General features: G+C 41.4%; 2 protein-coding genes across 4 annotated transcripts in view; one reads left to right on the top strand and one right to left on the bottom strand.

Annotated features, from left to right (window-relative positions):
• Window positions 1–27515, bottom strand: part of LOC134818600 (uncharacterized) — a 31784-nt gene extending 4269 nt beyond the window's left edge. The window contains exons 1-8 of one of the 2 annotated variants that reach the window (XM_063828242.1): window positions 27411–27515; window positions 27010–27093; window positions 26648–26743; window positions 26110–26220; window positions 24706–25038; window positions 24299–24591; window positions 24061–24174; window positions 5389–5507 (exon numbers count right to left, since the gene is read on the bottom strand). In XM_063828242.1, coding sequence (XP_063684312.1) covers window positions 5389–5507; window positions 24061–24174; window positions 24299–24591; window positions 24706–25038; window positions 26110–26220; window positions 26648–26743; window positions 27010–27093; window positions 27411–27494 — 1234 coding nt within the window. In that variant the 5' untranslated portion in view covers window positions 27495–27515. The remainder of the gene's footprint in view (window positions 1–5388; window positions 5508–24060; window positions 24175–24298; window positions 24592–24705; window positions 25039–26109; window positions 26221–26647; window positions 26744–27009; window positions 27094–27410) is intronic. The other variant, XM_063828243.1, reaches the window with a different exon arrangement.
• Window positions 27257–27602, top strand: part of LOC134818603 (uncharacterized) — an 84621-nt gene continuing 84275 nt past the window's right edge. For both annotated transcript variants that reach the window (XM_063828246.1, XM_063828245.1), the window contains exon 1: window positions 27257–27279. The gene's annotated coding sequence lies outside the window, so the exon portion shown is untranslated. The remainder of the gene's footprint in view (window positions 27280–27602) is intronic.

The raw sequence follows: 27602 nt of genomic DNA, 5'->3' as shown, positions 1-27602 counted from the left end.
ATATGGTCATTAATGTGTGAGGTGTGCGGGTGAAGTGTGATATGATGTTGAAAGTATAGGAAGGTAGATAAAAAAATTAATAAAACAAAAATAATAATAATATGGGGAGCAAAGAGACTAGGCTAGGCTGTTGTTTCACTATCCAATAAACATTTCCATAGATGCTTAGTGACCTCAGCTTTGAAAACACTTGTAGACACAATCTGTCTTACCTGTAAAGGGAGTCCATTCCACAGTATATGAGTTCTGTAGAAAAATGATTTTGCCAGTGGGCTATTTGAGGTACATAAGGTGTGTGAATTCTGACTTAACTTAGGTAAAATTGATGACACAATAGACAGACTGTCGAGGTGGCAACGTCTTAGTCGAGAAGTGCCCTGATATAAAGTGAGATAGTGAGGCAGCCATACAGGAATTAAATTGTTCAGAACTTTGTGGAAAAAAATAAGATCATTCAAGTCAAACTTTTGAGACAAAGGGAGAATGTCGACAAGCTTGCACTTTTTGACATATTGCTCAGGTGGATAACTGCAGCCCTCTTCAGACAGAATCCATTTAATAGCTCTCTTTTGGAGACTTTCTAATTTATCACTAAGTGATTTATTACAAGGGCGCCAGATTATGGAACAATTTTCGAATTGGCTACGAACCAGGGAGAGGTAAAGCGCCCGGCGACGTTTCTGATCAATGACAATATGGCCATCTCTTCTGACCATACCAAGTTGTTGGCAGGCCTTAGTATAAATTCTGTCGCACTGACTATTCCAACTGAGCTTAGGAGTAACATCGACTCCAAGATCTTTTTCTAACTCTACATACACAAGAGGAGAGCCATCAAGATTATATGCGAATGGAGGAGATAAAGATGGTTTTCCTGAAACAATAAGCACTTTACATTTTGCTGGATGGAATCGCATTTTGTTTCTAAGTGCCCAGTCAGAGAGATAGTCTATAAATTACCTTCAAGGCCGTTAAACAATGTAACACCCTACTACTATCCAATAATATGCATCATTTATGGTTTATCAATAATTATTATAATGTAATCACTGCATGGTAATCATATTTTAAAGTTACTAACGTCATTTGTTTATAAACACATGTAGGGTGTATTATATAAATATAATACACCCAACTCTTACTATTAAAATTGCCGCGCAATCACTTGGCACGTATAACACTTTACTATAACATGTAACATTTGACAAATCAAACTTATTAATAATCACAATTCACAATATCAAGATTTAGTATAACGTATTATAATATAATAATATATAATCAACAAGTCTCGTTCAGCTACCTGAAACTTTCCAAACGTGGGTACGTTGGACAGATCTTAGTTTGGATACTGTAGCATCACACAAACATTCGAAACCTGGCACTTATTAATTATACTCTTATAAATTATGTATTATTACAGCAGCATAAATTTAAGGATTACCAAACTCATTACGCTGCTCTAAAATAATACAGTAAATTATGTGTGTGAATTTAGCTGGCTATACTATAAGTATAACTGTCAGAAGATGTCGACCTCTACTAGGCCCAGGTAAGCGAGCTATTAGAACCACACTTGCTGCATCTCATGAATAATGTGATCTTCTGTGCACACGCGTGTGTACTGTGTGTGTGTAAAGTTAGAGATGTGAGCAGATCGTTATAGCCCTTAGTGGGTGATATCTTGTAAACAGTAGCTTTGAATCAGAGCCAATAAAATAAATACGTCACTTGTACGTCACGCAATAACTTTTATAATTATATCAAATCGGGTATTCTTTGGGGGATTCTTGTTCAGGTTTGGATCTAAGTGATGTTATTTTGTTTACAATTTTACATAGCACAGCTCGCATCATGGTAAATTTAAGAAGTTTATAGGTCCCTTTATAATGTATTTTATTGCGGATTACAACAATGTTTAAAACCCTAAAAGGATAACCTGACAGAATGCCGACTCAATGTCACCTATCAAAACAGAAACCCGTTCTCCCAAGAGGCCCCCTCTCTCCACAGCAGGTATTTGGTATGTCACATAGTTGTGTGATATGCACGGTATGTACTCTGAATATGCGCATATTCTCTCCCAGCGAGCGCAACATTTGTCTTCATGAGGAGGCTGAGTTTTAAGTAATATTGAGTGTAACGTGTGGTGTAAATCTTTCCCGGGGGAAACTTTAGAGCCTTTTGTTTTAAAGTGAAGATGTTTCAGATTCTGGTCTCTGAGTCGGGGCCATCATATATTCAAATACAGAATACCCCAGAATGTAAAATAGGTGTCATCCGAATGTTGAATAACCATGATGCGCGTGTAGAATATCCAGTCCTTGTGATTTATTCAAACAACATAACACATATATAATATTAGTTCTACATTATTATATTGATATGTAATTCAGCTGAATGGTTTGCATTTAAATATAATGTACACTGTACAGGTTCCAATGTTCAGTACCTACCACTAATGTATAATGTATACGGTAATGTATAATGTACTAGGTAATGTTTAACCAGTAAGTGGCTCCCTGCATTGTACTACCCGGATGAAAGTAAGGCACTATTTCACTACTTGCTACCCGGATATACTTACTGGTGTAATTGTTATTGACAGCTGATAGGCACATGTTGGGTAGTTTGTGTACCAGTTAACAGAGGAGTAAATAACATAGTTTAAGACAGATTCGAGTATAAATGTCTTGGTTTGAGATATTATTACAGTCACGGTTTGAGAGTGATAAGTTGTTTGTATTGGCAGCTGTACTGATAGTATTGTAGTGCCAGTTTGTAGGAAAATGTTACAACTATTTTACCAGCATTGTTTGGGACAGGTGTGTATAAAATGTCTGGGTTTGAGAGAGATACGTGGTTGAGTAAGAAACAGTGGAGTGAGGAACAGTTGGAATGTTCAAAGTATTTAAGCAAGGCGAAGTTAATCTCTTTTCCAAATCACATTTTAAGTATAAAATATCGTTTTTTGTTTGAGAATTTTTCTTTGCTTGAAAGAGGATGATTAAACCTAAAGACAATGTCACCCTAACTAGGAATAATCAAGCTAATAAGTCTTAAATAATAGGCGGTAATTTCTTAATTTGAGAGAAATGCAAAGAAAAATTCACCACTCAGCAATACCTTAGACAAGAATTATAAAGGTAAATGCAATAAATGACCAATGGCGGTTACCCACGGGTGTGCCACAATCATACAATGATGAGCAAAAATTACTAATCACGCAGTATGGAGTTATGGACACTTGCCCTCCCCCGGCCCTTCCATCCTCCCCTACCCCCTACCCCCCTCCCCCCTCCCCTCCTCCCCTCCTCCCCCCTCCCCCCTCCCCTCCTCCCCCCTCCCCTCCTCCCCCCTCCCCCTCCCCCTCCCCCCTTCCATCCTCCCCTTCTCCCTTCCTCCCCTCCTCCCCTCCCCCTCCCCCCCCTCCTCCCTCCTCCCCTCCTCCCCTCCTCCCCTCCTCCCCTCCCCCCTCCTCCCCTCCTCCCCTCCTCCCCTCCTCCCCTCCTCCCCTCCCCCCCGCCCCGCCGCCCCGCCGCCCCGCCTCCCCGCCTCCCCGCCCCCCCTCCCCCCTCCCCCCTCCCCCCTCCCCCCTCCCCTCCTCCCCTCCTCCCCTCCTCCCCGCCTCCCCGCCTCCCCGCCTCCCCGCCTCCCCTCCCCCTCCCCCCTCCCCGCGGCCCGCCTCCCCTCCTCCCCTCCTCCCCTCCTCCCCGCCCCCCCTCCCCGCCCCCCCTCCCGCCTCCCCGCCCCCCCCCCTCCCCCCTCCCCCCTCCCCTCCTCCCCTCCTCCCCTCCTCCCCTCCTCCCCTCCTCCCCTCCTCCCCTCCTCCCCTCCTCCCCTCCTCCCCTCCTCCCCTCCTCCCCTCCTCCCCTCCTCCCCTCCTCCCCTCCTCCCCTCCTCCCCTCCTCCCCTCCTCCCCGCCTCCCCGCCTCCCCGCCTCCCCCCTCCCCCCTCCCCTCCTCCCCGCCTCCCCGCCTCCCCGCCTCCCCGCCTCCCCGCCTCCCCGCCTCCCCGCCTCCCCCCTCCCCTCCTCCCCGCCTCCCCGCCTCCCCCCTCCCCCTCCCCCTCCCCGCCTCCCCGCCTCCCCGCCTCCCCGCCTCCCCGCCTCCCCGCCTCCCCGCCTCCCCGCCTCCCCGCCTCCCCTCCTCCCCTCCTCCCCTCCTCCCCTCCTCCCCTCCTCCCCTCCTCCCCTCCTCCCCTCCTCCCCTCCTCCCCTCCTCCCCTCCTCCCCTCCTCCCCTCCTCCCCTCCTCCCCTCCTCCCCTCCTCCCCTCCTCCCCTCCTCCCCTCCTCCCCTCCTCCCCTCCTCCCCTCCTCCCCTCCTCCCCTCCTCCCCTCCTCCCCTCCTCCCCTCCTCCCCTCCTCCCCTCCTCCCCTCCTCCCCTCCCCTTCCATATTCAATTACAAATATCTCACCACGCAGTATTGAGTTATGGACACTGTGCCCTCCTCCCCTCCTCCCCGCCTCCCCTCCTCCCCGCCTCCCCTCCTCCCCTCCTCCCCTCCTCCCCTCCTCCCCGCCTCCCCTCCCCCCTCCCCGCCTCCCCGCCTCCCCGCCTCCCCGCCTCCCCCCTCCCCGCCTCCCCGCCTCCCCGCCTCCCCGCCTCCCCGCCTCCCCCCTCCCCCCTCCCCTCCTCCCCGCCTCCCCCTCCCCCTCCCCCTCCCCCTCCCCCTCCCCTCCTCCCCTCCTCCCCTCCTCCCCTCCTCCCCTCCTCCCCTCCTCCCCTCCTCCCCTCCTCCCCTCCTCCCCTCCTCCCCTCCTCCCCTCCTCCCCTCCTCCCCTCCTCCCCTCCTCCCCTCCTCCCCTCCTCCCCTCCTCCCCTCCTCCCCGCCTCCCCGCCTCCCCGCCTCCCCGCCTCCCCGCCTCCCCGCCTCCCCGCCTCCCCGCCTCCCCGCCTCCCCGCCTCCCCGCCTCCCCGCCTCCCCGCCTCCCCGCCTCCCCGCCCCCCCGCCCCCCCGCCCCGCCGCCCCGCCGCCCCGCCGCCCCGCCTCCCCGCCTCCCCGCCTCCCCGCCTCCCCGCCTCCCCGCCTCCCCGCCTCCCCGCCTCCCCGCCTCCCGCCTCCCGCCTCCCGCCTCCCGCCTCCCCGCCTCCCCGCCTCCCCGCCTCCCCGCCTCCCCCCTCCCCCTCCCCCTCCCCTCCTCCCCTCCTCCCCTCCTCCCCTCCTCCCCTCCTCCCCTCCTCCCCTCCTCCCCTCCTCCCCTCCTCCCCTCCTCCCCTCCTCCCCTCCTCCCCTCCTCCCCTCCTCCCCTCCTCCCCTCCTCCCCTCCTCCCCTCCTCCCCTCCTCCCCTCCTCCCCTCCTCCCCTCCTCCCCTCCTCCCCTCCTCCCCTCCTCCCCTCCTCCCCTCCTCCCCTCCCCTTCCATATTCAATTACAAATATCTCACCACGCAGTATGGAGTTATGGACACTGTGCCTGTTTGCTGGTCTATCACTAGAACTTCTCATCAACAAGGGCGACGGGAAATCTGTACTGTACGCTGTAGAGTGACGTGAACTGGCTGACCTGCAAATGATAATTAGTTAAGGCCACAGGGGGGGGGTCCGAGGTCAATTTTGAGATTTTGAGATATGTTGTAGAGCTCGATCTAAATTTTCAAATGCTTTTGTCCTTACCGAAAACAAAGTTTCCTATTTGAAGATATCGCGCGTTGAATTTTGAGGTTTACCTGTAATTCTATTGTAAATGAAAACTTTAAATGCAATTGTGTTCAAAATCTATCTTCTTTTTTAGTTTATGACTTAGAACCTTGTAACTTGGCAACAATGTTCTTAAAGGTATTTTGAGTTTTTGTTATGTAACGATTTATGATATCTTGCTCCAAAGCTGAGATATAAGGTTAACCATGAGTGAGAATTACAAAATTTACAAAATTTAAAATGGTTAACCTCATAAAAAGAGTTAGGAGAAAAATTACAACAATCGTTACATAACAAACTTTTAAATTTATGTCAGGAACATAAGTTCCAAATTTGAGGTGAAATGGATAAAAGCTCTAGAAGAAGATAGGTTTTTGAGGTGGTAAATAAATTGTTTAGGAGAGTCAAAAGACCATGATTCTGAGAAAATATGTTAACCTCAATTTTCCAACAAATAAAGGACATATAATAGTTCTGTTCACATTGGATGGCCAATTGATACCCATTGATAAGTTTAACTTGTGATGAGAGCAACAAAATGTTAAGAACTGGTTATTTGTGAGGTTAACTGATTAAAAAGGCAATAGTTAACCTCTATTTTACGACAAACTAGTCGCTCTGGGGGGCTAAGGGTGGTGTGCAAGCGTCAGATAGTACGTGGTCTGCCAACTGGCAAAAAACTTTTTTTCGACCTCGGACCCCCCCCTGTGGCCTTAATTGGTTAATTGGTTATCACGGTAATTAGTGAATGACTCAATCATTATAATATTATATATTGAACCTTAATTTCCTTGCTTTGTACAGCGTGTTAACCTATTTAGCTCCTTGATAGGAACGACTATGTTCAAATAACATAATGTTCAAGTAGTCAGGCACGAAATAGCGATCTATATTTAGGTTACAAGATCATTGTCCTCAAAATATTCCACGTGCCCCCACCCCCCCCCCCCCCCCCCTCCCTGTTCCCTCCCGCGTAATAAAATTACAAGGTGAGGACCGATATGTGGACAATCACAAAACAGGACATTCTTATTTTAACTCCTCTTAAGATTATCTTTATTTGTACATATTTAATAAAGAAACTACAAGGAATTATTAGAATTGGTAGATTTATTTTTGCTGAAAGTAACACATGCGACCACCTAGACCGGCATTATAATAAGGTTTCTCCAATTAGAAGACCTGTCACTTTCCCTGTAAATTCACTGCAGAAGCTTGACAGGTATCGCTTCAAACAGTCTCACAATATGTATATTTTTGGCATACCATACTTATAACTTACTAAACCTCACGCTCTCTTGACGTTATATCATATTGTTGATGTTAGCTAAATAAGGGAGGTATTAGACCATGTGAAATGTTATGTTGACCACTGTAATGAGTTATTTAAAGAATGCGCCTCTTTCGGACGTAAATGGCAATCTCCGGCTCTCCGCGCACTGCCGTCACAGAGCATTCAGAGCACGGATCAAACAGTGCAATGTAGTGCAGTGGCATGTAGTGCAGTCTAGTGTGCTGTAGTGCACTGTAACGCGGTCTGAGCTCAAAGCACAAAGTTGCTCGCTGATTATTTGACTAAACACCCAAACAGCTAAACACTGGCTCAGTAGTATAACAATCAAACTGGAGCCTGCAATTCGCGCTAAGTTTGTTAACGCTAAAAACACTGAGCTTGTTATAGTAATATACTAACAGTACACTGTTACTGTAAGACTGGAAGCCTGGCAGCTTATAAACAGTGCCCTCCCAAGGGAATCCAACTCTCAACAGCAAGACTTGTTCTGCGTGCAGAGTTTTACTTTTTATATTACATAATATACTATAGTAGTATCTTATCTATAGTAGTATCCACTATCCAAATAATATTCATAGTAGTATTTATAGGTAGCGGTACTTATGGAAGATAATAAACAGTGCCCTCCCAAGGGAATCCAACTCTCAACATTGCAGCAGGACGACTTCTTCTGTGAGCCGAAATAAAAGTATTTTTACTTAATAGATCATCACTATAATATCAGTCATTGTACTGTACAACTTCAGTATCTTCATATCATTATCTTATAATAAGGCATCTCATATTTTAAGGAATCCAAAATAGTATTGTCTCAATCGAAGGGCAAAAACGATGCAGTTAATTTTCCTTTGAGTAGTAGATCATGAAGACATTTTTGGAATTTTAAGTTGTCAGTGGTGCAGAAATTCTAACACTTTTGTCGGCAATGCGTTGTAAAACTAAAAGTAAGGAAGTAAACCTGGGTTATTTGTAATAGGCGTTAAAAACTAAGTAATAAGGTTTCAAAACTAATAAGGCAGCCCAAACTCAGGGGTTCACTGGACATGGCACGGATTATTGTGCCGTTTATACAGACTTAGAGAATTATCTTCAAACCAGCAATTTCATATTAGAGATAACATAACACACCCCACTGAAACGTCACACTGAAATGTCACACTGAAATGTCACACTGAAACGTCACACTGAAACGTCACACTGAAATGTCACACTGAAATGTCACACTAAAACGTCACACTGAAACGTCACACTGAAACATCACACTGAAACGTCACACTGAAACGTCACACTGAAATGTCACACTGAAATATCACACTGAAATGTCACACTGAAATGTCACACTGAAATGTCACACACTCTCAAACAATCCCGATCACACTGTAACCGCTCGAGATATTTTGGGACTATTCCATATTTGAAACAACCAACAAGTCTCTGAGCAGAACATTTCTTAAATTCCCAGAACCCCCAACTACTACAACTGACATACCACAGACAATATATATACGGAGTACCTGCTACCCTCATTAAAGTCATGGTAAATAGCCAATAATATGTCAATAAAACAGGTAATAAAGGATAATATGGTGCCTTGTACTCAGTACTACCGCATTACATGATCTTACACAGCCAATGGATAATGGTTAGTCAATGATGCGTATTTTATCAATTACGTGTGAGGTACAATTCAAAATACCACACAAGAATTTCTTTTATCGCTTTGGTAAATTTCCGATGGCTCCATCTAAATTCTCGTTTTTACGATGACAGTAGTGGTTTGCTGATCAAGCGACGAGACGTAATCACTAGATTAGATATAGACCAGTTATATAGGGGTTAAATAGCTTTATATCTAATATTAGATTATTCATATTATATTATTAATTATATTTAATATTAGATTATTCATATTATATTATTAATTATATCTAATATTAGATTATTCATATTATATTATTAATTATATCTAATATTAGATTATTCATATTATATTATTAATTATATCTAATATTAGATTATTCATATTATATTATTAATTATATCTAATATTAGATTATTCATATTATATTATTAATTATATTAAATATTAGATTATTCATATTATATTATTAATTATATCTAATATTAGATTATTCATATTATATTATTAATTATATCTAATATTAGATTATTCATATTATATTATTAATTATATCTAATATTAGATCATTCATATTATATTATTAATTATATCAAATATTAGATTATTATACCTAATATTAGATTATTTATATTAGATTATTAATTATACATATCAAAGATTGGATTATTACATCTAATATTAGATTATTTATTCTTAGTAGCTTACAAATATTTTAAGATTTCAAAAAAGTTTCAGGATGGGTTGCACTTGATCAGCGATCTGTATCCCCGACTTAATCTGGAAATGTAATTTAAAACCATAATTTGTTTAGCAGTGTGTTAATCAATTGCAATATGAGCGGAAATTAGATTTAAATGTAACTAGATATCTCATTACACCTTACACTAGAGTAAAGGGTACCTTTTATCTTAATTCCAAGGAATCTGGTGCCATTGATTAAGTAATGGCCCCTCTACAGATTATAAATAAAGTATTTTACTCGAATGTCTCAACCATATTACATGAAATGAAATGAAATATTATACAATATGATATGTGTGATATAATATAATATCACAATTATTGCACAATCAGGAATTTCCTTCTTAAATTTCTGCTAATTTCCATCCGGGTAATTAGTTACTGCCTTGCCGAGGAAGTGCAACCAGTTAATCAATGCTATTCTAGTTCTAGAAAGCTTCCTTTGATAAGAGAGATTATTACACGTAAATTTAGTATCCACTGTTGACCAAGACATTAAATAATATAATACAACATTATTATTATTTTGGTTTCAAATATCACAAGGCATATGTTTGAACATTTATTTAACACTGACGCAACATTTTTGCAATAAAAACGTACAACACGAAATCCAAATACAATAACCAAGTCACTTCCAGTCAAATTCAAGACCCTCTCATTTCCTCTCTTCACGAAAGATGTCACAATCGTGTAGTCTCCTCGGCTAGCAAAGTCACCCGGACAGTTTTAGCACGACGAGACAGATTCCTCCTCCTTTTCTTCGTTATCTTGATAAACAAGTCCCGTACAAACTGTCTGAGCTTCCTCAACCTTATAAAGTACACAGCGGGATTAGCCACGCAAGTGAAGGAATAAGCGAACTGCAGGGCTATACTCTCCATTAGAGCTGACACCTCCACTCCCTTCATCCTCATGATCCTCTCTGCCACAAACGTGGAGGATGCTGTCAGACAAATAGCGGTCAGGATCATGACAGTTACTGTGGCGCTGCGTTTTTCTGGGGATATGGGGAACTGTTGAGAGGAGCGACGGAGCGTACAAATTGTGATGAGGCAACCCAAAACTGATGGAACAAGTATCAGGGAAATAAGGATGAAGCTGACTCGTGAGAAGTCAGCCAGCTGACCAGTTTTCACGATCTCCCAGCCACATTTCAGTGATTGGGGTCTAAATGAGGCTTGGAGAGAAGTGTTTTTAAACAACAGGATGACCCGAGTTATAATCAAGCAAAGGTAGGAGCAGATAATACTAAATACCACTCTCTTGGGAATGTTAAGGATGGGCTTGACAATTGAAGCAGTTCTAATGAGGCAGAGAACTGCAGTGATAAACACAGAGAATTGTTGAGCTGTGGGAAAAGCAGCTAGGTAGAGGGGACAGTAGGTTGGAGACTCAACAAATTCACCCTCACGTAAAAGTGAAATGTAGGAAGCGCTCACCAGGATAAAACACAAACAGATGAGAAGATCTGTTAGGTTTAGGAGGATGAAGATAAAGCGACTGATGTGGTATTTTCCTTGTTTCTTCAAGAAGAAGATCAGGGAGAGAATGTTGGCTGGTATCCCGATCAAACTGTATATCACTGAGATACAGAGATACGCTGTCACCTGGCTTCTGTCGAACTCAACCATTCTTCTTGAGATGTTCTGAGTAGGTGAAAGGTTACAGTTAGGTTAGAGTAACCAGTAACCAGTAACCAGTAACCAGTAACCAGTAACCAGTAACCAGTAACTAGTTACCAGTAATCAGTAACCAGTAACCAGTAACCAGTAACCAGTAACCAGTAACCAGTAACCAGTTACCAGTTACCAGTAACCAGTAACCAGTAACCAGTTACCAGTTACCAGTAACCAGTAACCAGTTACCAGTTACCAGTTACCAGTTACCAGTTACCAGTTACCAGTTACCACCAACCTCTAAACTTGCTCTTCTGGATAGATGCCAAAATGCAGAAGTTATAGCTACAGGGTTTTAAAAGATAACGATAGTAAACTATAAATAATAAACATCATAATAGCACTTCGATAAACTAATAGTAACAAAGTAAATGATACGTTGCATAGCTGTAACAAACACGAGTTACTTTTTTATAGAACACTGAAGTTTCATCAAAATATCATCAGGTTGTTATTTAGTTAACCCTGTCGCAATTCGTGCCATTCAGTAAATTATGGTTATTTTATTTAACGGAGATATTATAACGTTAGGAATTGTATTTTAGTTAGTTAGAGTAAATTTAATGTACAAGAATAACGTAGTGTCAGAATCCATCTCACCTTTCAAGCACACAAAGATTGGCTTTCAGAGCGATAGTTTTCACAAAATCGAAAATGACTCCAAAATTTGTAAATCTTAGTCACACGTTTATAGGTGATATCAAATGGCTGCAAAAAACCAAATTCAAAAAACCTGCTACAAAAAAGAGATTCTTATGCTGTATAACTATAATACAACGTATATAACTAAACCTATCCCGAGGAAAAATTGTTCGTCGTTAGCCTAATTGAGGGAGTTATCCAGGCAACTACAGGAATTCTTGAGCAATTCAATGAAGAAGGCTTATTGCTTATGATAACTGTCACTTAAATTCATTTTCTTGAATCAGTTTTTAATGTGATTATTGAATACTGAACTGAAAATATAACACAGTTTCACCAAACAAGATACTAGGGATCGGTCCTATATTACGCTATCAACATGTGGTCAAGTAAGACCCCCTACTATACCGGGGTGGTAACCATGGTAACCACCCCTTGGTAACCATGGTAACCATCTCCAGATCTCCTACAGGAACATCACCCAAAACAATGAAGTGAACATAACCTAACAGTAACCAACCAGCAACCAGTGCAACTAAACGTTGTTACTATACTACTGCTGTTATTGAGCTGCACTATTCACTATGAAGGTGTTGGTGACTATACTAATTATAATTAGGGCAACAACCCGCACTATGTGTCCAAAAGAGGTAGGTTACCAGATGACTACTATCAACGTCAAAACTAATCCAAGCAGGGAAGGGCAGGATGCTGTGTTATAATTACTGATATTATTATTATAATGTATCGATATTATTATTATAATTTAATTATCAGTGATTGGTGGGTTTCTGCTTCCGATGGGTTGCTTTACTAAAGAAAATGAATCTACCAAATTAGAAGTGAGGCAACGAATAAATCAATATTACTCTGATTAACTTGACAATGCGTTGTGACAATTCTAGTAATATAACCATTCATCATTGTAATTTTATGCATAATGCAGTATTATTAGGTTATTATAACTAATCTGACGCAGCGCACGTACAGCCCAATAACTGTATAAACGCCCAGTATTTAATCAAGTATTGGTAACAGGAACGCGTTAAGGTCACAAGCTTTTTTCATTGAACAAAATTGTAAAACGAAGACTGAAATGAACAAAATTAAATACCAGGTCAACACGAAAGAATAACAAAGAAAGCCAACTGTAGCTAGAATGACCAAGAAATGTCTGCGATCCAGGGATATTATATTGATTACAAAGATTGCAAAACAAATATCATTATACCATCCCGGGGCAGACACTATAGCACGGTTTAAGCGTGACTAAACTGTTCAAACAATCGACACCTCAAGTTCAATGCTGATGTCTTGCTTTGATGAATGATCAGCTCATCATATTATTATCAAGATGAGCTATATTTTAAGTATGTACTACATAAAATGGTATTTCGCAAATCAAACTTGATCTACACGATTGTCAAGTTGCGTTGATTCACTTTAATTACGTCTCTGCGACTGATTGGATGTGAAATTTTAACCAAAAGAGGTGTTGCTTTTAGGGTTTTACGAGAAATATAGACTAATAAAGATTACAGTATTTATGCTTTAAAGATAATGGCGAGGTTTTATAAGCATAACCAGAGTAGCGGGGGTGGCAAGCTGTCTACAAATGAGAGATATCTCATCAGACTACTAGAGAGAGAAAGAGAGAGAGAGAGAGAGAGAGAGAGAGAGAGAGAGAGAGAGAGAGAGAGAGAGAGAGAGAGAGAGAGAGAGAGAGAGAGAGAGAGAGAGAGAGAGAGAGAGAGAGAGAGAGAGAGAGAGAGAGAGAGAGAGAGAGAGAGAGAGGAGAGAGAGAGAGAGAGAGAGAGAGAGATACAAGACGTTCTCTAGACTCTGTACCCTGGAGAGGAGCGCACATTAAAGCTACAAGATTAGCAGTCAAACGTTTAGCTCATTAATCAGTGGAAAACAAACATGTGGATAGAATGTGCCGATAGAAAAAAGCTTTATTGTAACATTTAAGGGACAAGATTCAAAGTCAATGGATTATTTCATCTCAATTTCATCTCTGCACAGTCCTATATTTTCTAAGGGTCTCTAAGCCTTCAAATAGAAGTTAATAACCGGGCAATTATCCAAAAACATCTTGAAAAATGAGTCCTATCATTACCAATGACGAATTTACTAGTCGATTATCTACCTTTTCTTCTAGTTTATCTAATTGACAAACGCGGCTAATCGACTAAATATAAGAATGAAGAATAAAATATGATCCTACTCAGCGCCTATCATGGGATTTACATTTTTAAACCGATCATTCATTTAGATGATGGCCTTTTTTCGCTGTGAATAGTTTAGACACGTTCTGAGGTCAATGTATATTTTTGTTACACATAATAATAATAAGACTATGCATGTTTTTTATGTAACTTTAGTTTTAGTATGGAGTTATAGAAACAAGCAGGATAATCACGTTTTTAGTGAAGAAAACGATTATTTGCAGAAAATATATAGAACATAATGCAGCTGTGAATGAAAACTGTTTTTTTTGTTTTTTTTTAAAGCGCTTCTAACAAAGAATTTCTGACTCAATATTCTTTTGGGAATATTTTGGGAAGACTAGTATTACAAGTTACAACGAAAGTGCTAAACAATAAAGCATTCCCTGACAGTAAAATTGTTAACATCAACAACATAGAATGGATGTTAAATCCCCTCTTGTAGAATATAATGCTCTACCAAAGGGGGATTATACTCTAACTAAACGGAAAATATATTCGAGGACGCCCGCAAAATGTATTCGAGTATGTACAGTTTAGTTAGTATTATGCAAGAATGCCTCATCAATAGATTAGCCGGGGCGAGTCTGGCTTTGTTCCTTGTAAAGCAGTGTTCTGTAGTCCAATCTATTGATGAGGTGTACCGCGTACCTCGTAAATACTGCACTGGAGGGCTCAACATATTCAAGATATGCCCCGTACCAAAGTACCAAAACCCATGATCCCATGGTACCCACTAAAATCACGCACGCAAGTAAAGCGAGAGTATTTTAAAGAAGTAAGAGCAGGATTTGATTTGTCAACTAGCAAATTCTGTTATTATGATATTGCCTCTTCTGTAAAATTGCCTCTGATATCGTATTGGATTGTTATAACTGGTAAGTGGTGGTTTGTAATAGTATTATTAGTTATTACATGATTTTAAAGGTAGGATAACCAGTAACCCTAATGTTAGGCTCACTACCTACCAACTATTATCCACTCCTACATGTGTGCCTTTGGCATATTGGGGGGGGTGTCATGTCCGTCTATGTCCGCCTATGTCCTGTCCTTTTTGGATTCTATGAGACAACGGACGTGTTTTTTGGGACATTGGCGGACACGGACGGACATTGGCGGACTCGGACGGACATTGGCGGACTCGGACGGACATTGGCGGACCCGGACGGACATTGGCGGACTCGGACGGACATTGGCGGACCCGGACGGACATTGGCGGACTTGGATGGACATTGGTGGACATTAGCGGACATTAGCGGACAAACATTTTGAGGACTGAAGAGTACTGAAGAGTACTGAAGAGTACTGAGGAGGATGGCTGAGAAGGATGGCCGAGGAGGATGGCTGAGGAGGATGACTGAGGAGGATGACTAAGGAGGATGACTGAGAGGGAGGAGAAGGATCAGGAAGACCCAGGAGGAGGAGGAGGAGGACCCAGAAGGAGGACCTAGGAGGAGGAGGAGGAGAACTGAGGAGGATGACTGAGGAGGAGGAGGACTGAGGAGGAGGACTGAGAAGGAGGAGGACTGAGGAGGAGGACTGAGGAGGACTGAGAAGGAGGAGGACTGAGGAGGATGGCTGAGGAGGATGGCTGAGGAGGATGACTGAGAGGGAGGAGGAGGAGGAAGAGGAGGAGGATGACTGAGGAAGAGGAGGACTGAGGAGGAGGACTGAGGAGGACTGAGAAGGAGGAGGACTGAGGAGGATGGCTGAGGAGGATGGCTGAGGAGGATGACTGAGAGAGAGGAGGAGGAGGAAGAGGAGGAAGAGGACTGAGGAGGAGGAGGAGAAGGACTGAGGAGGAGAAGGAGGACCCAGGAGGAGGAGGACCCAGGAGGAAGAGGACCCAGGAGGAGGACCCAGGAAAAGGCCCCAGGAGGAGGAGAAGGACTGGGGAGGAGGAGAACTGTTGAGGACTGATGAGGAGGACTGAGGACGAGGAGGAAGAGTAGGAGGAGGACTGAGGAGGGGAGGAGGAAGAGGACTGGGGAGGATCAGGAAGACCCAGGAGGACCCAGGAGGAGGAGGAGGAGGAGGACCCAGGAGGAGGAGGAGGACTGAGGAGGAGGACTGACGATGACTGAGAAGGAGGAGGACTGAGGAGTACTGAGGAGGATGGCTGAGGAGGATGGCTGAGGATGATGACTGAGGAGGATGACTGAGAGGGAGGAGGAGGAGGACTCAGAAGGAAGAGGAGGAGGACTCAGGAGGAGGACTCAGGAGGACTTAGGAGAAATGAGAAGGAGGACTGAGGAGAACTGAGGAGGAGGAGGAGGAGGACTGAATAGGAGGAGGAGAAGGAGGGGGACTGGGAGAGGACTGGGGAGGAGGAGGACTGATGAGAAGGATGATGAGGAGGACCCAGGAGGAGGAGGACTGAGGACCGAGGAGGAAGAGGAGGAGGATGAAGAGGAGGAGGAGGACCCAGGCCAGGAGGAGGAGGACTGAGGAGGAGGACTGAGGAGGACTGAGGAGGATGGCTGAGGAGGATGACTGAGAGGGAAGAGGAGGAGGAGGAGGAGGACTGAGGAGGACTGAGGAGGAGGACTGAGGAGGAGGACTGAATAGGAGGAGGAGGAGGGGGACTGGGGGAGGACTGAGGAGGAGGATGAAGGACTGAGGAGAAGGATGAGGAGAAGGATGAGGAGAAGGACTGAGGAGGACTGAGGACTGAGGAGGAAGAGGAGGAGGATGAAGAGAAGGAGGAGGACCCAGGAGGAGGACTCAGGAGGAGGAGGAGGACTGGGGAGGAGGAGGACTGTTGAGGACTGATGAGGAGGACTGAGGACGAGGAGGAGGAGTAGGAGGAGGACTGAGGAGGGGAGGAGGAAGAGGACTGAGGAAGATCAGGAAGACCCAGGGGGAGGAGGAGGAAGAGTAGGAGGAGGAAGCATCTAAATGTTATTTCCATTTTTGTCCGTTTTTGTCCATTTTTGTCCGTTTTTGTCCGCTCTATTTTTTGTCCGTTTTGAAAATATAGGGTACCGAACGGACAAAAAACATGATCCCCCTATAACAGCAAAAATTGAACATTTTTTTTAGCAATTTAGGTGTCCATTAATGTCCGCCTATGTCCGTCTATGTCCGCCTATGTCCGCCTATGTCCACCTATGTCCGCCTATGTCCGCCTATGTCCGCCTATGTCCTGTCCTTTTTGGATTCTATGAGACAAGCGGACATAGACGGACGTGACACCCCCCATATTGTACCAAAGTAATATAATTTAGAATGAAAATAAGGAACGTAACGTTATTAGCACGGAGTACGTTATTACAACTTAGTGAGGTATCAAGAATAGTAGATTAGACAGGAGAAGAGGAACACAGGGTAAAACGTATTACAGTACCAATAATACCAATATAACGACGATTTTAATATATATCAGTTATTCTAGTCCACGTCGGTCAACTTCCGGGAGTATTTATATTAGTCTCTGTATCACGTGACCCAGGTAGTCTAACCTGAAACCTAAACAAACCCTTTACAAACTCTCTTAGTCTACTCAACCTGGTAAAATACACAGTGGGATTAGCCACACAAGTTAACGAGTATGCAAACTGTAGAGCTATGTTCTCCATGAGTGGCGAGACCTCCATCTTCTTTAGTCTCATGATCCTCTCGACAACGAATGCTGACGAGGCCACCACGCAAACTATTGTCAGGATTACTACAGTGATAGTTGCTTTTCTTTTGGTTGGAGTCACAGGAAATTGTTGAGGTCTTTTTAGCCAGCAAATGGAGAGGAGGCACCCTAGAATGGATGGAGTCAAGATGAGAGATATGAGGATGAAGCTTATTTTTGAGAAATCCGCCAGTTGCCCAGTCTTTTTGTTCTGCCAACCACATCTTATTCCGTTAGGTCTGAACGCAGCTATCAAGGAATCATCCCTGAATAGCAAGACATTTCGAACAATCAGCACTCCAAAATATAATGAGATGATTGCGAATACCACTCTTTTTGATACCGTCAGAATAGGTTTCACAATAGATACAGTCCTCACAATACAGAACACCGCTGTGATGAAAATGGAGAATTGTTGAGCGGTGGGGAAAGTAGCTAGCACCACGGAACAGTATGTTGAGGATTCCATGACGTTTCCTCCAGTCAGAAGAGAAATATAGGAGACAGAGAGAAGAATAAAACAGAAGCAAACAAACAAGTCTGTTGAGTTTAGTAGGATAAATATTGATCTGCTGATATGTCCTGAGTTGTCCTTCTTCAAGAAGAAGATCAGGGAGAGAATGTTGGCTGGTATACCGATCAGACTGTATATCACTGAGATAAAGAGATACGCTGTCACCTGGCTTCTGTCGAACTCAACCATTCTGGAGGTAAATTAGTTAATTAATATGAAGCTGTATTCTGAAGCTGTAATTATATTTTAAATATCTATATTCCAGATTGGCAAAGGTCAATAGTATTAGTTGATTACTAATACAAATGATAAATTTTGTAAACTAGCATAGATAATGTGGGTGAGGTCACGGCGACTCGGCGAGTGAACAAATTTTCAATTATCAAAGACAAAGTCACTAAATACCTTACCGAACAAACGACACAAATGCGATCTCTATCGATTTAATGAAATTTGAATCCTTTTTGTGTTTAAATACCCCAGAGTCTAGTAGCACAATGCACATGGTATCTGTATGATCCCATGCCAGAATTATTATTTTTAATAGCGATATATAGTTGACGCCAGCAGCAAATGCGGTGGATTTCTTTATATTGGATCAGGATGAAAAGGTACTCTCTTTTGAATACCTTAGTAATGATGATGAACCACAGTCCTTGTTTGAAATTGAGGAAGCTATCAAGAAGTTGAAGAACTACAAGAGTGCTGGAATTGATGAAATTTCAAATGAACTGTTAAAGTACGGTTCTCCTGGACTTCTGCCTTGGTTAAAGGATCTTTTTGAAACGGTATGGAAAAGTGAGGATATTCCTAATGGTTGGAGAAAAGGAATAATCACCATTATCCCAAAGAAAGGGGACCTCACATATTGCAACAATTATAACTGAGGGATAACTTTACGCTCAACTGTATCGAAGTTATTCCAAATTGTGTTGTTTAAAAGACTGAGTGATGGGCTAGAAAAATTACTCAGAGAGAATCACTAATCAATATTTAATAGCAATTTTTATCCCCCTCCCCCCTCCGTAATCAAACGTAATCAAGACCTACCCCCACCCCCCCCCCCCCCCCCCCCTCAATATTTTTTCATGAAATTTTCAGAATCAACGTATTGTCTGATGACCTTAAGTTTTGGAGTGGAATTTTGAGTTAAGAGTTAGGCCTTCAAATTTGGCGGCCGAATTCTGAAATTTGCCGGGCATTTATCAGAATTTGAAAACTGCACTTTTTATTGCCAAAGATTACAAATCTGAGTCAGGTGTGTTCATTACCAGGTTTGTCAGCTGCAAATAATTTGCTAGAAAGACCATAGGCAACAAAATCAAATATATTATGGCACCAATGCCTATTCTGCTGTTAGGAGAGAAATCATTGAATCGAATTCAAAAGGAAATTTGAGCAGGTGCTTGTTTACCGGGCCGCTCTCAGCCTGCCATTCCGCCGAATCTCAGCCTGAGGTCCTCAGGTAAGTGTTTGTAGATTAGCTAAAATCATAGTGATATTTAAATAAAATGACGTTATAAAGTTTGTGAAAAGGTAGCTGGTAGAATACTACTCTAACAATAACAATTAAATACAGGTGGTCTGCCAACCACCTCCTTTATAGAAACTTAATAGTCAACCCCACGCAGTAGAAATAAAATGGCCTCTAATAACTTAATAAGGATTTCGCAATATCGACCATGACGTTACGCTCTGAACAGGTTCCTGACGATTTCGTTTTTCTCGAAACCACGTACAGTAAAACTCCAATTTACTATATTCTTTGCCCATTTTGTGAGGGGCATGATAGATTTTTGAGCTTTTAAGTTGTCAGAAAACAAAATGTAACAAATAGTAACATCAAACATGTACTTAATTATCAATTATGGTAGAAATCCCCCCTAGGATTTGCGTACCTTATAAATTCCGATGCAGAATGACCATACAAAGAATCCTGTGTTTATAGACGTACTTCACTGAACTTCATACCTAATTTCACTTAATTTCTAGAGTAGATGTTTCACTCGCGCCCAAGTGAAAATCAGTTTTTCTGAATTTTTTTCCAAAAATAAGCATTTTGGGCTTTCATGACCTTCACAGTGCCAATATAAACATGTGCATTGCGGTCATTTTAAACTCAATTTTGAGTCTCTAAGACCTTCAGAAGCTGAGATTCAAATATCCCATTATATACGTGCCTGATATGAAATATGGGCGTGGCTCCACAGGGTTGGGACTAGCGACACAACATGTTATAAAGCTATGATATAAGACTTAACTTATCGTCATCAATTTACAAATATTCACCGCGTACATATTATATATTACGCAATACTACCTGAAATCTATCAAATAATCACGGCTTACAGATTGCATGAGAAGATGGGGAAGATGAGCTGCAGATTGAAAAGGATGGAGAAATATTACCCGCCGAAGTTGTATATAATTACAAAGTAATGACGCAGCGACGCAGACTAATCCTTTTTGATGAGGATCTCGCCATGTAACATATAGTTGAAAAGAGTGTTTTATTTCTAACACAATGGTTATTTATTAATACAAATTTACACTAGAATACATTGCAACCATGCGAATCATAAACAATATTCCAATCCGGATTTTACACAATGGTTATTGTTTGCAGAATGGCACTTTTTAATTATCAAAGCTGTGCGTACCCAAAGCCTGAGACATGTTTCCTAGCTTAAATGTTCTTCCTTTTTATTTTGAAGAGTCATAACAAAAGTAGAATTATCGTATTTTGCGCTTATCGTATTTTGCGCTTATTCGGTTCAATGGATTTTAAATTTGAATAATTTTCCCGTAATAAATGCCGAAAATGGATAACATAATATACGTCTGTGGCTATGAAGCCACAGACGTTGCTAAGGTGGTCATCAAAATTCATAATCCAGAATTTTCTGCTTCAAGAAACTTGATAAAGAATTAAGTATCATTCACCGTTTTTCAATTATTTAATTCAAAAGTGGAAATGTTTGGTATTTTAACATGTTTAAATGAAACTGTATTCTGTTTTTGCCAACGTGGTATTTTACGTTTGCGCTAAAAAATCTAAGCATTGTCAACATAGAGAAAGAGTTCCGAAGTAAAGTTCCTGTAGGCTTATCTAGAAAAGCAAATATTCATCTAACATTTAGTTTCAGAAAATCGCCGACCTCAGCCGAATATAAGATTCTCAAAGGCCCCAGTAAGGATTCTGCCATCCAAAAAGTTTTAAATTTCCTCGCAATACAATGTTTGCTTCCTAAAAATGTGCCACAAAAAAGGTCAGGCCTTCTCAACATTTCCTCTTTGGCCTCAAATTTTCCCCTAAACTTCTGCCGATCTGCTGCCTTTCTGGGGATTCTACCTCAGTCGGAGAGTGATTGTCGTTAGTTGACGAAATTCAAATAACAAATTAAAGACTTTAATTATTCAGATAGATTTGTAACACAGCGTAAATAACGGTAGGTTTTCAATTGTCAAAGACTAAGTCGCTGAATACTCTAGCGAATAGACGACACACATGCGATCACTACCAATTAATAATGAAATTTAAATGCCGTTTGACACGAGCTATCTGAATTAGAAATGCCCGGATGGAATTATGTAATTACAGTATGGAATAATGATACTCATATCCATATCCATTGTCCAGCCACAATAATATAAGATTAACTAACAAAGGGCAAACCGTACCGTCGACCATACGGGATCAAACATACCCTCTGATTTCTTTCAGCTGTCATGATTTATGCATTACATACCGTCTAGATACGAGCTAGTTGAATATCATATTTAAACCCAAATATCTAATAACCAGCCCGATATTTCATACCCACTCCAAAAGAAAGACAAATTCTGGCCGCCGCATTTAATTTTGTTCACTTAAATAAAACTTTTTCTACTGAATAATACTTTCATCACTTATAAAATGTTAAAGACTTATAATCGTTCTAAATACTAAAATACAGTCAATAAAGGGCCGAGAAACTAGTTGAGATATGGGAGGGGGTTCAGCGAATCAGCATGGCTTATATTACAAAGTCATAGTCGCACACCTCAGCTCTGTAAAGTCTGATCTCGTTACCATGAAGGATTCCAAATCTAGACTTTGTCACAGTACGGATTAATGAGAAACGAGCACAGAGATTGTGACCTGTTCAGGGAACATATCGTGTGTTTTGTCCATATTTCGCATTCTTATTTGGTTCTGATGAGGTCTCGGATGTCATTTCATTACAAGTCGGTCATATCTAATTAATGGTTCAGACATGAGACAATTATTACGTGATGTCGTCAGACAGTTTTAGCATTACACACAATGAAACAATTATTCTTTACACTCAAAGTTAAAAACTTGGTAAAATTTATTGTGACCTTTCTGCTATTGTCTCCGTCAAAGCCCAATAAAGTGCTTGCTTTGCAGACGATTGTTTAAGATCAGACAATCTCAACAAACCTATTTAGGCCCATTCCTCAAGCTGGCCGCTGTAGAAGGCCTCCAACATATTTATTTACTGAAGTTCGAGATACCGAAATTGAAGCCGGTGATCAACTTTGGGTGGCTATGCTCGATCGTGCAGAATGGATGACAATCATTGAGGAGATTGTACCCGAGAATCTCACATTAAAGTAAATGAAGTATAACTTATGATGGATATTACTCGCTGCAGCAACTTGGGTACTCGAAACTTCGTTCAAAACTGCAGAAAAGTTGAAACAAAAAATCTAACTTGCTTCAGACGATGCACGATGCACGATGCACGTATAGACTTTCTTAAAATATACAAATATAGACGTTTAAAAAAGGGGCCGATCATGTATTTTATAAATCAAATGAACTATGGGCTGCAGCCACCGCACCTGGAATGTTACTAGTCTACTAACGATCTTGTCTCGCTATATGAGCAGGAACCTCTTACTTAATACTCTCACTCACTACTCAATCGTTATTACTTATATATACTATTACTTATATTACTTATTCATTACTTCAGAGTTTGAAGTTCGGAGTCAAACGACTAATTCTTGTGTCTGCGCTAATCTATCCGGCTGCTAGTTGCATATTTTACATTGTAAAGATTGTAATGTTGGAAACCTATTAGATGAGCAACTAAATACATATTTTATAAGAATGTAATTAGATTTAGTTGGGTAGCTCAGCTAGGTTGTCAGGATAAACTAGAAGGTAGCAAGTTCGAATCCCACCTAGTATGGAAATTTATGTCATCAGATGTCGGGGGGGGGGGGGGGGGGGGGTCAGGTCCCGCAGGGGTCCCGCAGATGTTCCACATAAACCTAATTTATAATATAGTCCCTAGTAACAGAACAAAAGAGCCTCCAAACACTATACTGAAAATTCTACGGGCTACAATCTTGGAAAGGAAACAAAAGGTTGATGTTCTTCACAGATTAAGTTTGTGTAGAAAATCTGATGCGAAACGTTTTTGCTAAGATGGTTAAAACTCTCAGATACTATGTACTAAAACTATGGTTAAAACAGCTGATTTGCTGTGGTGCTGACTGCTGCCCACTTACATTACCAAATCAAGAAGAGCTCTACTGGGAATTATAGTTATTTACACTAATTTACACTAATTACGCTAATCACGAAAGGTCAACATACTAACAGCAAGGGGGACAGGAGACAGAATGTCAGTTTCAGTACTGTCCGTGAGAATGAAGTCCTTTAAGTTATTTTGTGTACATTTCCCGCCTGAGCTATACCATTTAAACTATTTAAGCCGTTAGACGCATCCTTACATGCTATGCGGTCAGGGTTTTGTTCTGACTAAACCTGGTTAAAATATTCCCATCCCATAATATATTCACTGAAATGTAACATATTATTTAACATATAGTGGCCTGTGGCAACCTGTACTTGTTCTCAACCCATATTCGAACCGCGGGGCCCCTTTACTCAACAGACATGCGTTTGAGTGAGCTTTCTGGTAGACCTGAGTTCGTGCATATTATTACGATTTCCGCGTTAAATAAATTTAAAGGATAGTACCCCCTCCTACCTCACCCAACGCTTCCCTCTAACTCTAAATAAGCATTCAGACGCTTAACCTGATATGCTGGGGAGAGGGAAAGTCGTTTGGTCTGTTGTTCTGATCGATGTTTTCAGTGTTAAACAAGCTAGAATGTAACTTCCCCCGTGGTTTCCGTCGTCCTCTTCCTCTTCTGAAGTAGGAGAGTTTTGTTAAGGAATGTTCATCGTTCTTTACATACCTTGAATTTTGCAATGATTGTTTTTAACAACATCTTAAAAATCGAGTAATGTAACAGAGACCTGACTTCATCTTACCGTTCTAGTTTGGGAGATTCAAATTCTTTGATAGATTCCTCGGAAGCTCCGAGGAATCCAAAACTTCCTGTTGAACCGTTACTTTTAACTTCTGAAAAACTGCCATCTAGTTCGAGAGGGGATTTAGGAGAATTGAAGGCAAGAAAACTGTTTGATTTTGTATCAAGGTTGGGGGTGGTTGGAGTGGGGCCTGTCGAGGTAGTGATCTCTGGTTCTTTGCTCTGGGGTGTTTCATGACTTTCATCAGATTGTCGCCGAGTTTGGTAATCTTCTACCGCTTTCAACATGTCCTCCTGATTGGTTTCTGATATAACTTTCCAGTCGAAATAATATGAACAGTAAATAAATTGTAAACAAAGCTGAGAGGAAGGCAATAAGACAACAATTATTGCGCGTTGTTCACTTACAGGGTTATGTGATCTAGCTGTAGTCGAAACTTTTCTTTGTCCAAATCTTTTAAACTTCACAGAACTGGGAGAGGGTGCAAGACCAGGTAAATTGTTGCCAGCGTAGAGCGTGTCGCTAGGTGACACGGTGTCGCTAGGTGACAAGGTGTTGCTTGGTGACATCGGGTCACCAGTAGACATTTTCATTCCCACAGGTGACAGCCTCCGGGGTGATAGTTTCGCAATAGACAACCTGTCCGGTGATAACTTGTTGTCGATGGGAAGGTGATTGTCCAGGGACATCAGAGTTTTTAGTTGGTGTTTGTCTTCCAGTGATACTGTTGGTTTCTCCGTCTGAAATATTCGGAGGTTAACACCTAGATAGCCACAGTTACAAGAACGTTGAATGAAATTAAATTGGGTTAAAACGTAGGTTACGAACCTTTCGTGGCCAAGCTAGTACAAAGTCGTTAAAAACACCACAAAAATTATGTAGTTAAAATCTAAACTATAACTTACAGCTACAAAACTGTTCAGCTCTGAAATACACGAATTTATGGTATCAGAACGGTGGAAATTCTGATCCTTCAATTTCAGGCCTATCGTATATATTGAGTATATTTGACTTGAAGACATTGAATGCAGAAAAGGTTCCGAGTTCCTCTTGGGTGCTCATTGTCAAAGAAAACCTTAAGAAACGGTCAGATTTAGGAAGTGGAGCCACGCAAGACAAAATATCGGAAATGTTTGAGGTGGTGATGCTACAAGAGGTGGTGGGGTCAGAAACAGCATCCTCAAGTGGAATTTCTGAGATAAAGTCGACTTCAGTCCTTTCTTCGTCATAGGTATGAATATCAGGACTTTGTGGTATGTCTGGAGTGAGTAGTCGGTTTAAAGTTTCAGATACGGAATCAAACCTTTGGCCGATTTCCGACAGCTCGCTAACGATACCATCCAGATTAGAACTAAATTTGTTGAGACTTTTGTCAAATTTAGCACGGCTGTGATCAAAAGTGTTGCTTGTGTTACTGGAAATACTGGCTTGCATTTCTCTGGCTATGTAGTCTGTTATTGGATCGTTAGTAGAATCTGTGGAGGGACCTGGGTCTGTTGTCTGGTTAGTCTCAGGGGAGACTGAATCTGTCTGATTTATTTTTCTATCTTTTATCTCTGGTAAGTCATGATAACATTCGTATATCTTGAGAGTGAAATGCATATTATAATTTAGAACTGGAAACACACTACAACATGTTTTTTGACATATCATTATAATAATATACCGATCAAAATATCATGATCTAGTTCAAACCAATATCTTCTTAGAAAGATATAAATTCTTCTTGAATAATGAATATCGAAACACCTTTAAAAAACTTCCAAATGTACGGATCTATATAAATATATTATTTGAAACACTATTCTAACCTGATCATTACAAACAGTGTGTCTGTCAGAAAGCTCCACATCAGGGGAGACCTGCTCTCCTTCTCTCTTTGTCCTCTCTATTATCTCTCGCAGCAGGGAGGCTCTGTAATCCTGTGCAAGGAGAAAGGAACGTTTATGGTAAATTTTAGGAATGACGTACGTGTTTTTTGGGTAACTGAATGTAAGAATGGCAAAGTATTAGTCTCAGGTGACAGGCATGTAGATCTTAAAGAAACCAAATGCGATTAGTTTGATAAATTATAGCCACTCGCAATACGGGCTCATGTTCTTGTTGATTAGATACAAATGTATCCACATTCGATTTTATAGAAATTTCTGTGGCAATAGCACAGTGCGCTGAAACGTATGTCTCAATGAGCTAACATTCTCTTGTTGCAGATGGCAGAAACTAAATACTGCAAAACTAAATAGCTTCTTTAAGTAAGTGAAGATGGTGGGTGATATAAAGATGCATACGTTATACCATAGTTAAATAAGTTACATCTATTTGGTGCTTGCCATAAACTTGAGTACAAACCTCATAGTAGCGTATTACTTTTCTTAGATCCTCTCTGTAAAGTTTCAGTAACATTTTCTGCCAGTCATCCAATTCTTTGTACTCGAATTTATCAAACTGAAAACCAGCCAATTATTTTGAAGAAAGATAAGTTAGACCCTTCACATTTTGTTTCTGTCTGGTTCTAATATACCGTTACAATAATGACTTTAATATATCACAACCCAGTATACCTAAACAACAATTATTCTATCAAAGTTCTAAACATTTAAAATGTCTGGGAAAACACTGAGAGGTTATGTAACACTGTAACACTGTAACACTGTAACACTGTACCACTGTAACACTGTAACACTGTAACACTGTAACACTGTAACACTTACCTTGAAGAACTCATGAGTATCAGTAGATGACTCAGCATACATTTTCATCCACTGGGGAATATCTTCATACTTTGTCTTCACGTCCTGAGGAAGGAACATACACTTTAGTTTTAACTCAATGCCGACTAGGGCTTAAATATTCAATCATGACATTACTATTAGATGACAAATTCAATTATTGTAAGTTTTCATTTTATAGATATTAGACGATATTTTTGTGATATATATATTTTAATACTTTCAACACTACTATATAACAAATAATTTGAGATAACGATGTTTAATAAATGATGCAAAGAATTTCGAAGATCTAATCAACACCGACTTTTAATGTGTAGGAGTACAGCAACGAAAAATATATATATGGCCATGGTGCAGTGATCAAATTAAGAGCAACTTACATAACTTCTGATGGTCCAATTATCATATTTACTGTCCGGATGGATGTTTTCTACGTCATCCTTTTCTTCGTCATTATTTTGCATTGATGGCTAAAAAGTGTAATATGTTAAACCTCAAATATTTATTGAAATAAGGTTTATAAGATTTTGGCTCATAGACTGGGTTATTGTATAACAGTATGGTGATTTCAC

The sequence above is a fragment of the Bolinopsis microptera genome, chromosome 7 (assembly GCF_026151205.1).
Source record: "Bolinopsis microptera isolate Bmic1 chromosome 7, MBARI_Bmic_1.0, whole genome shotgun sequence".
Lineage (NCBI taxonomy): Eukaryota > Metazoa > Ctenophora > Tentaculata > Lobata > Bolinopsidae > Bolinopsis > Bolinopsis microptera.
Note: the sequence above shows the minus strand (reverse complement) of the source record. Positions and strands in the feature narration are given on the sequence as shown.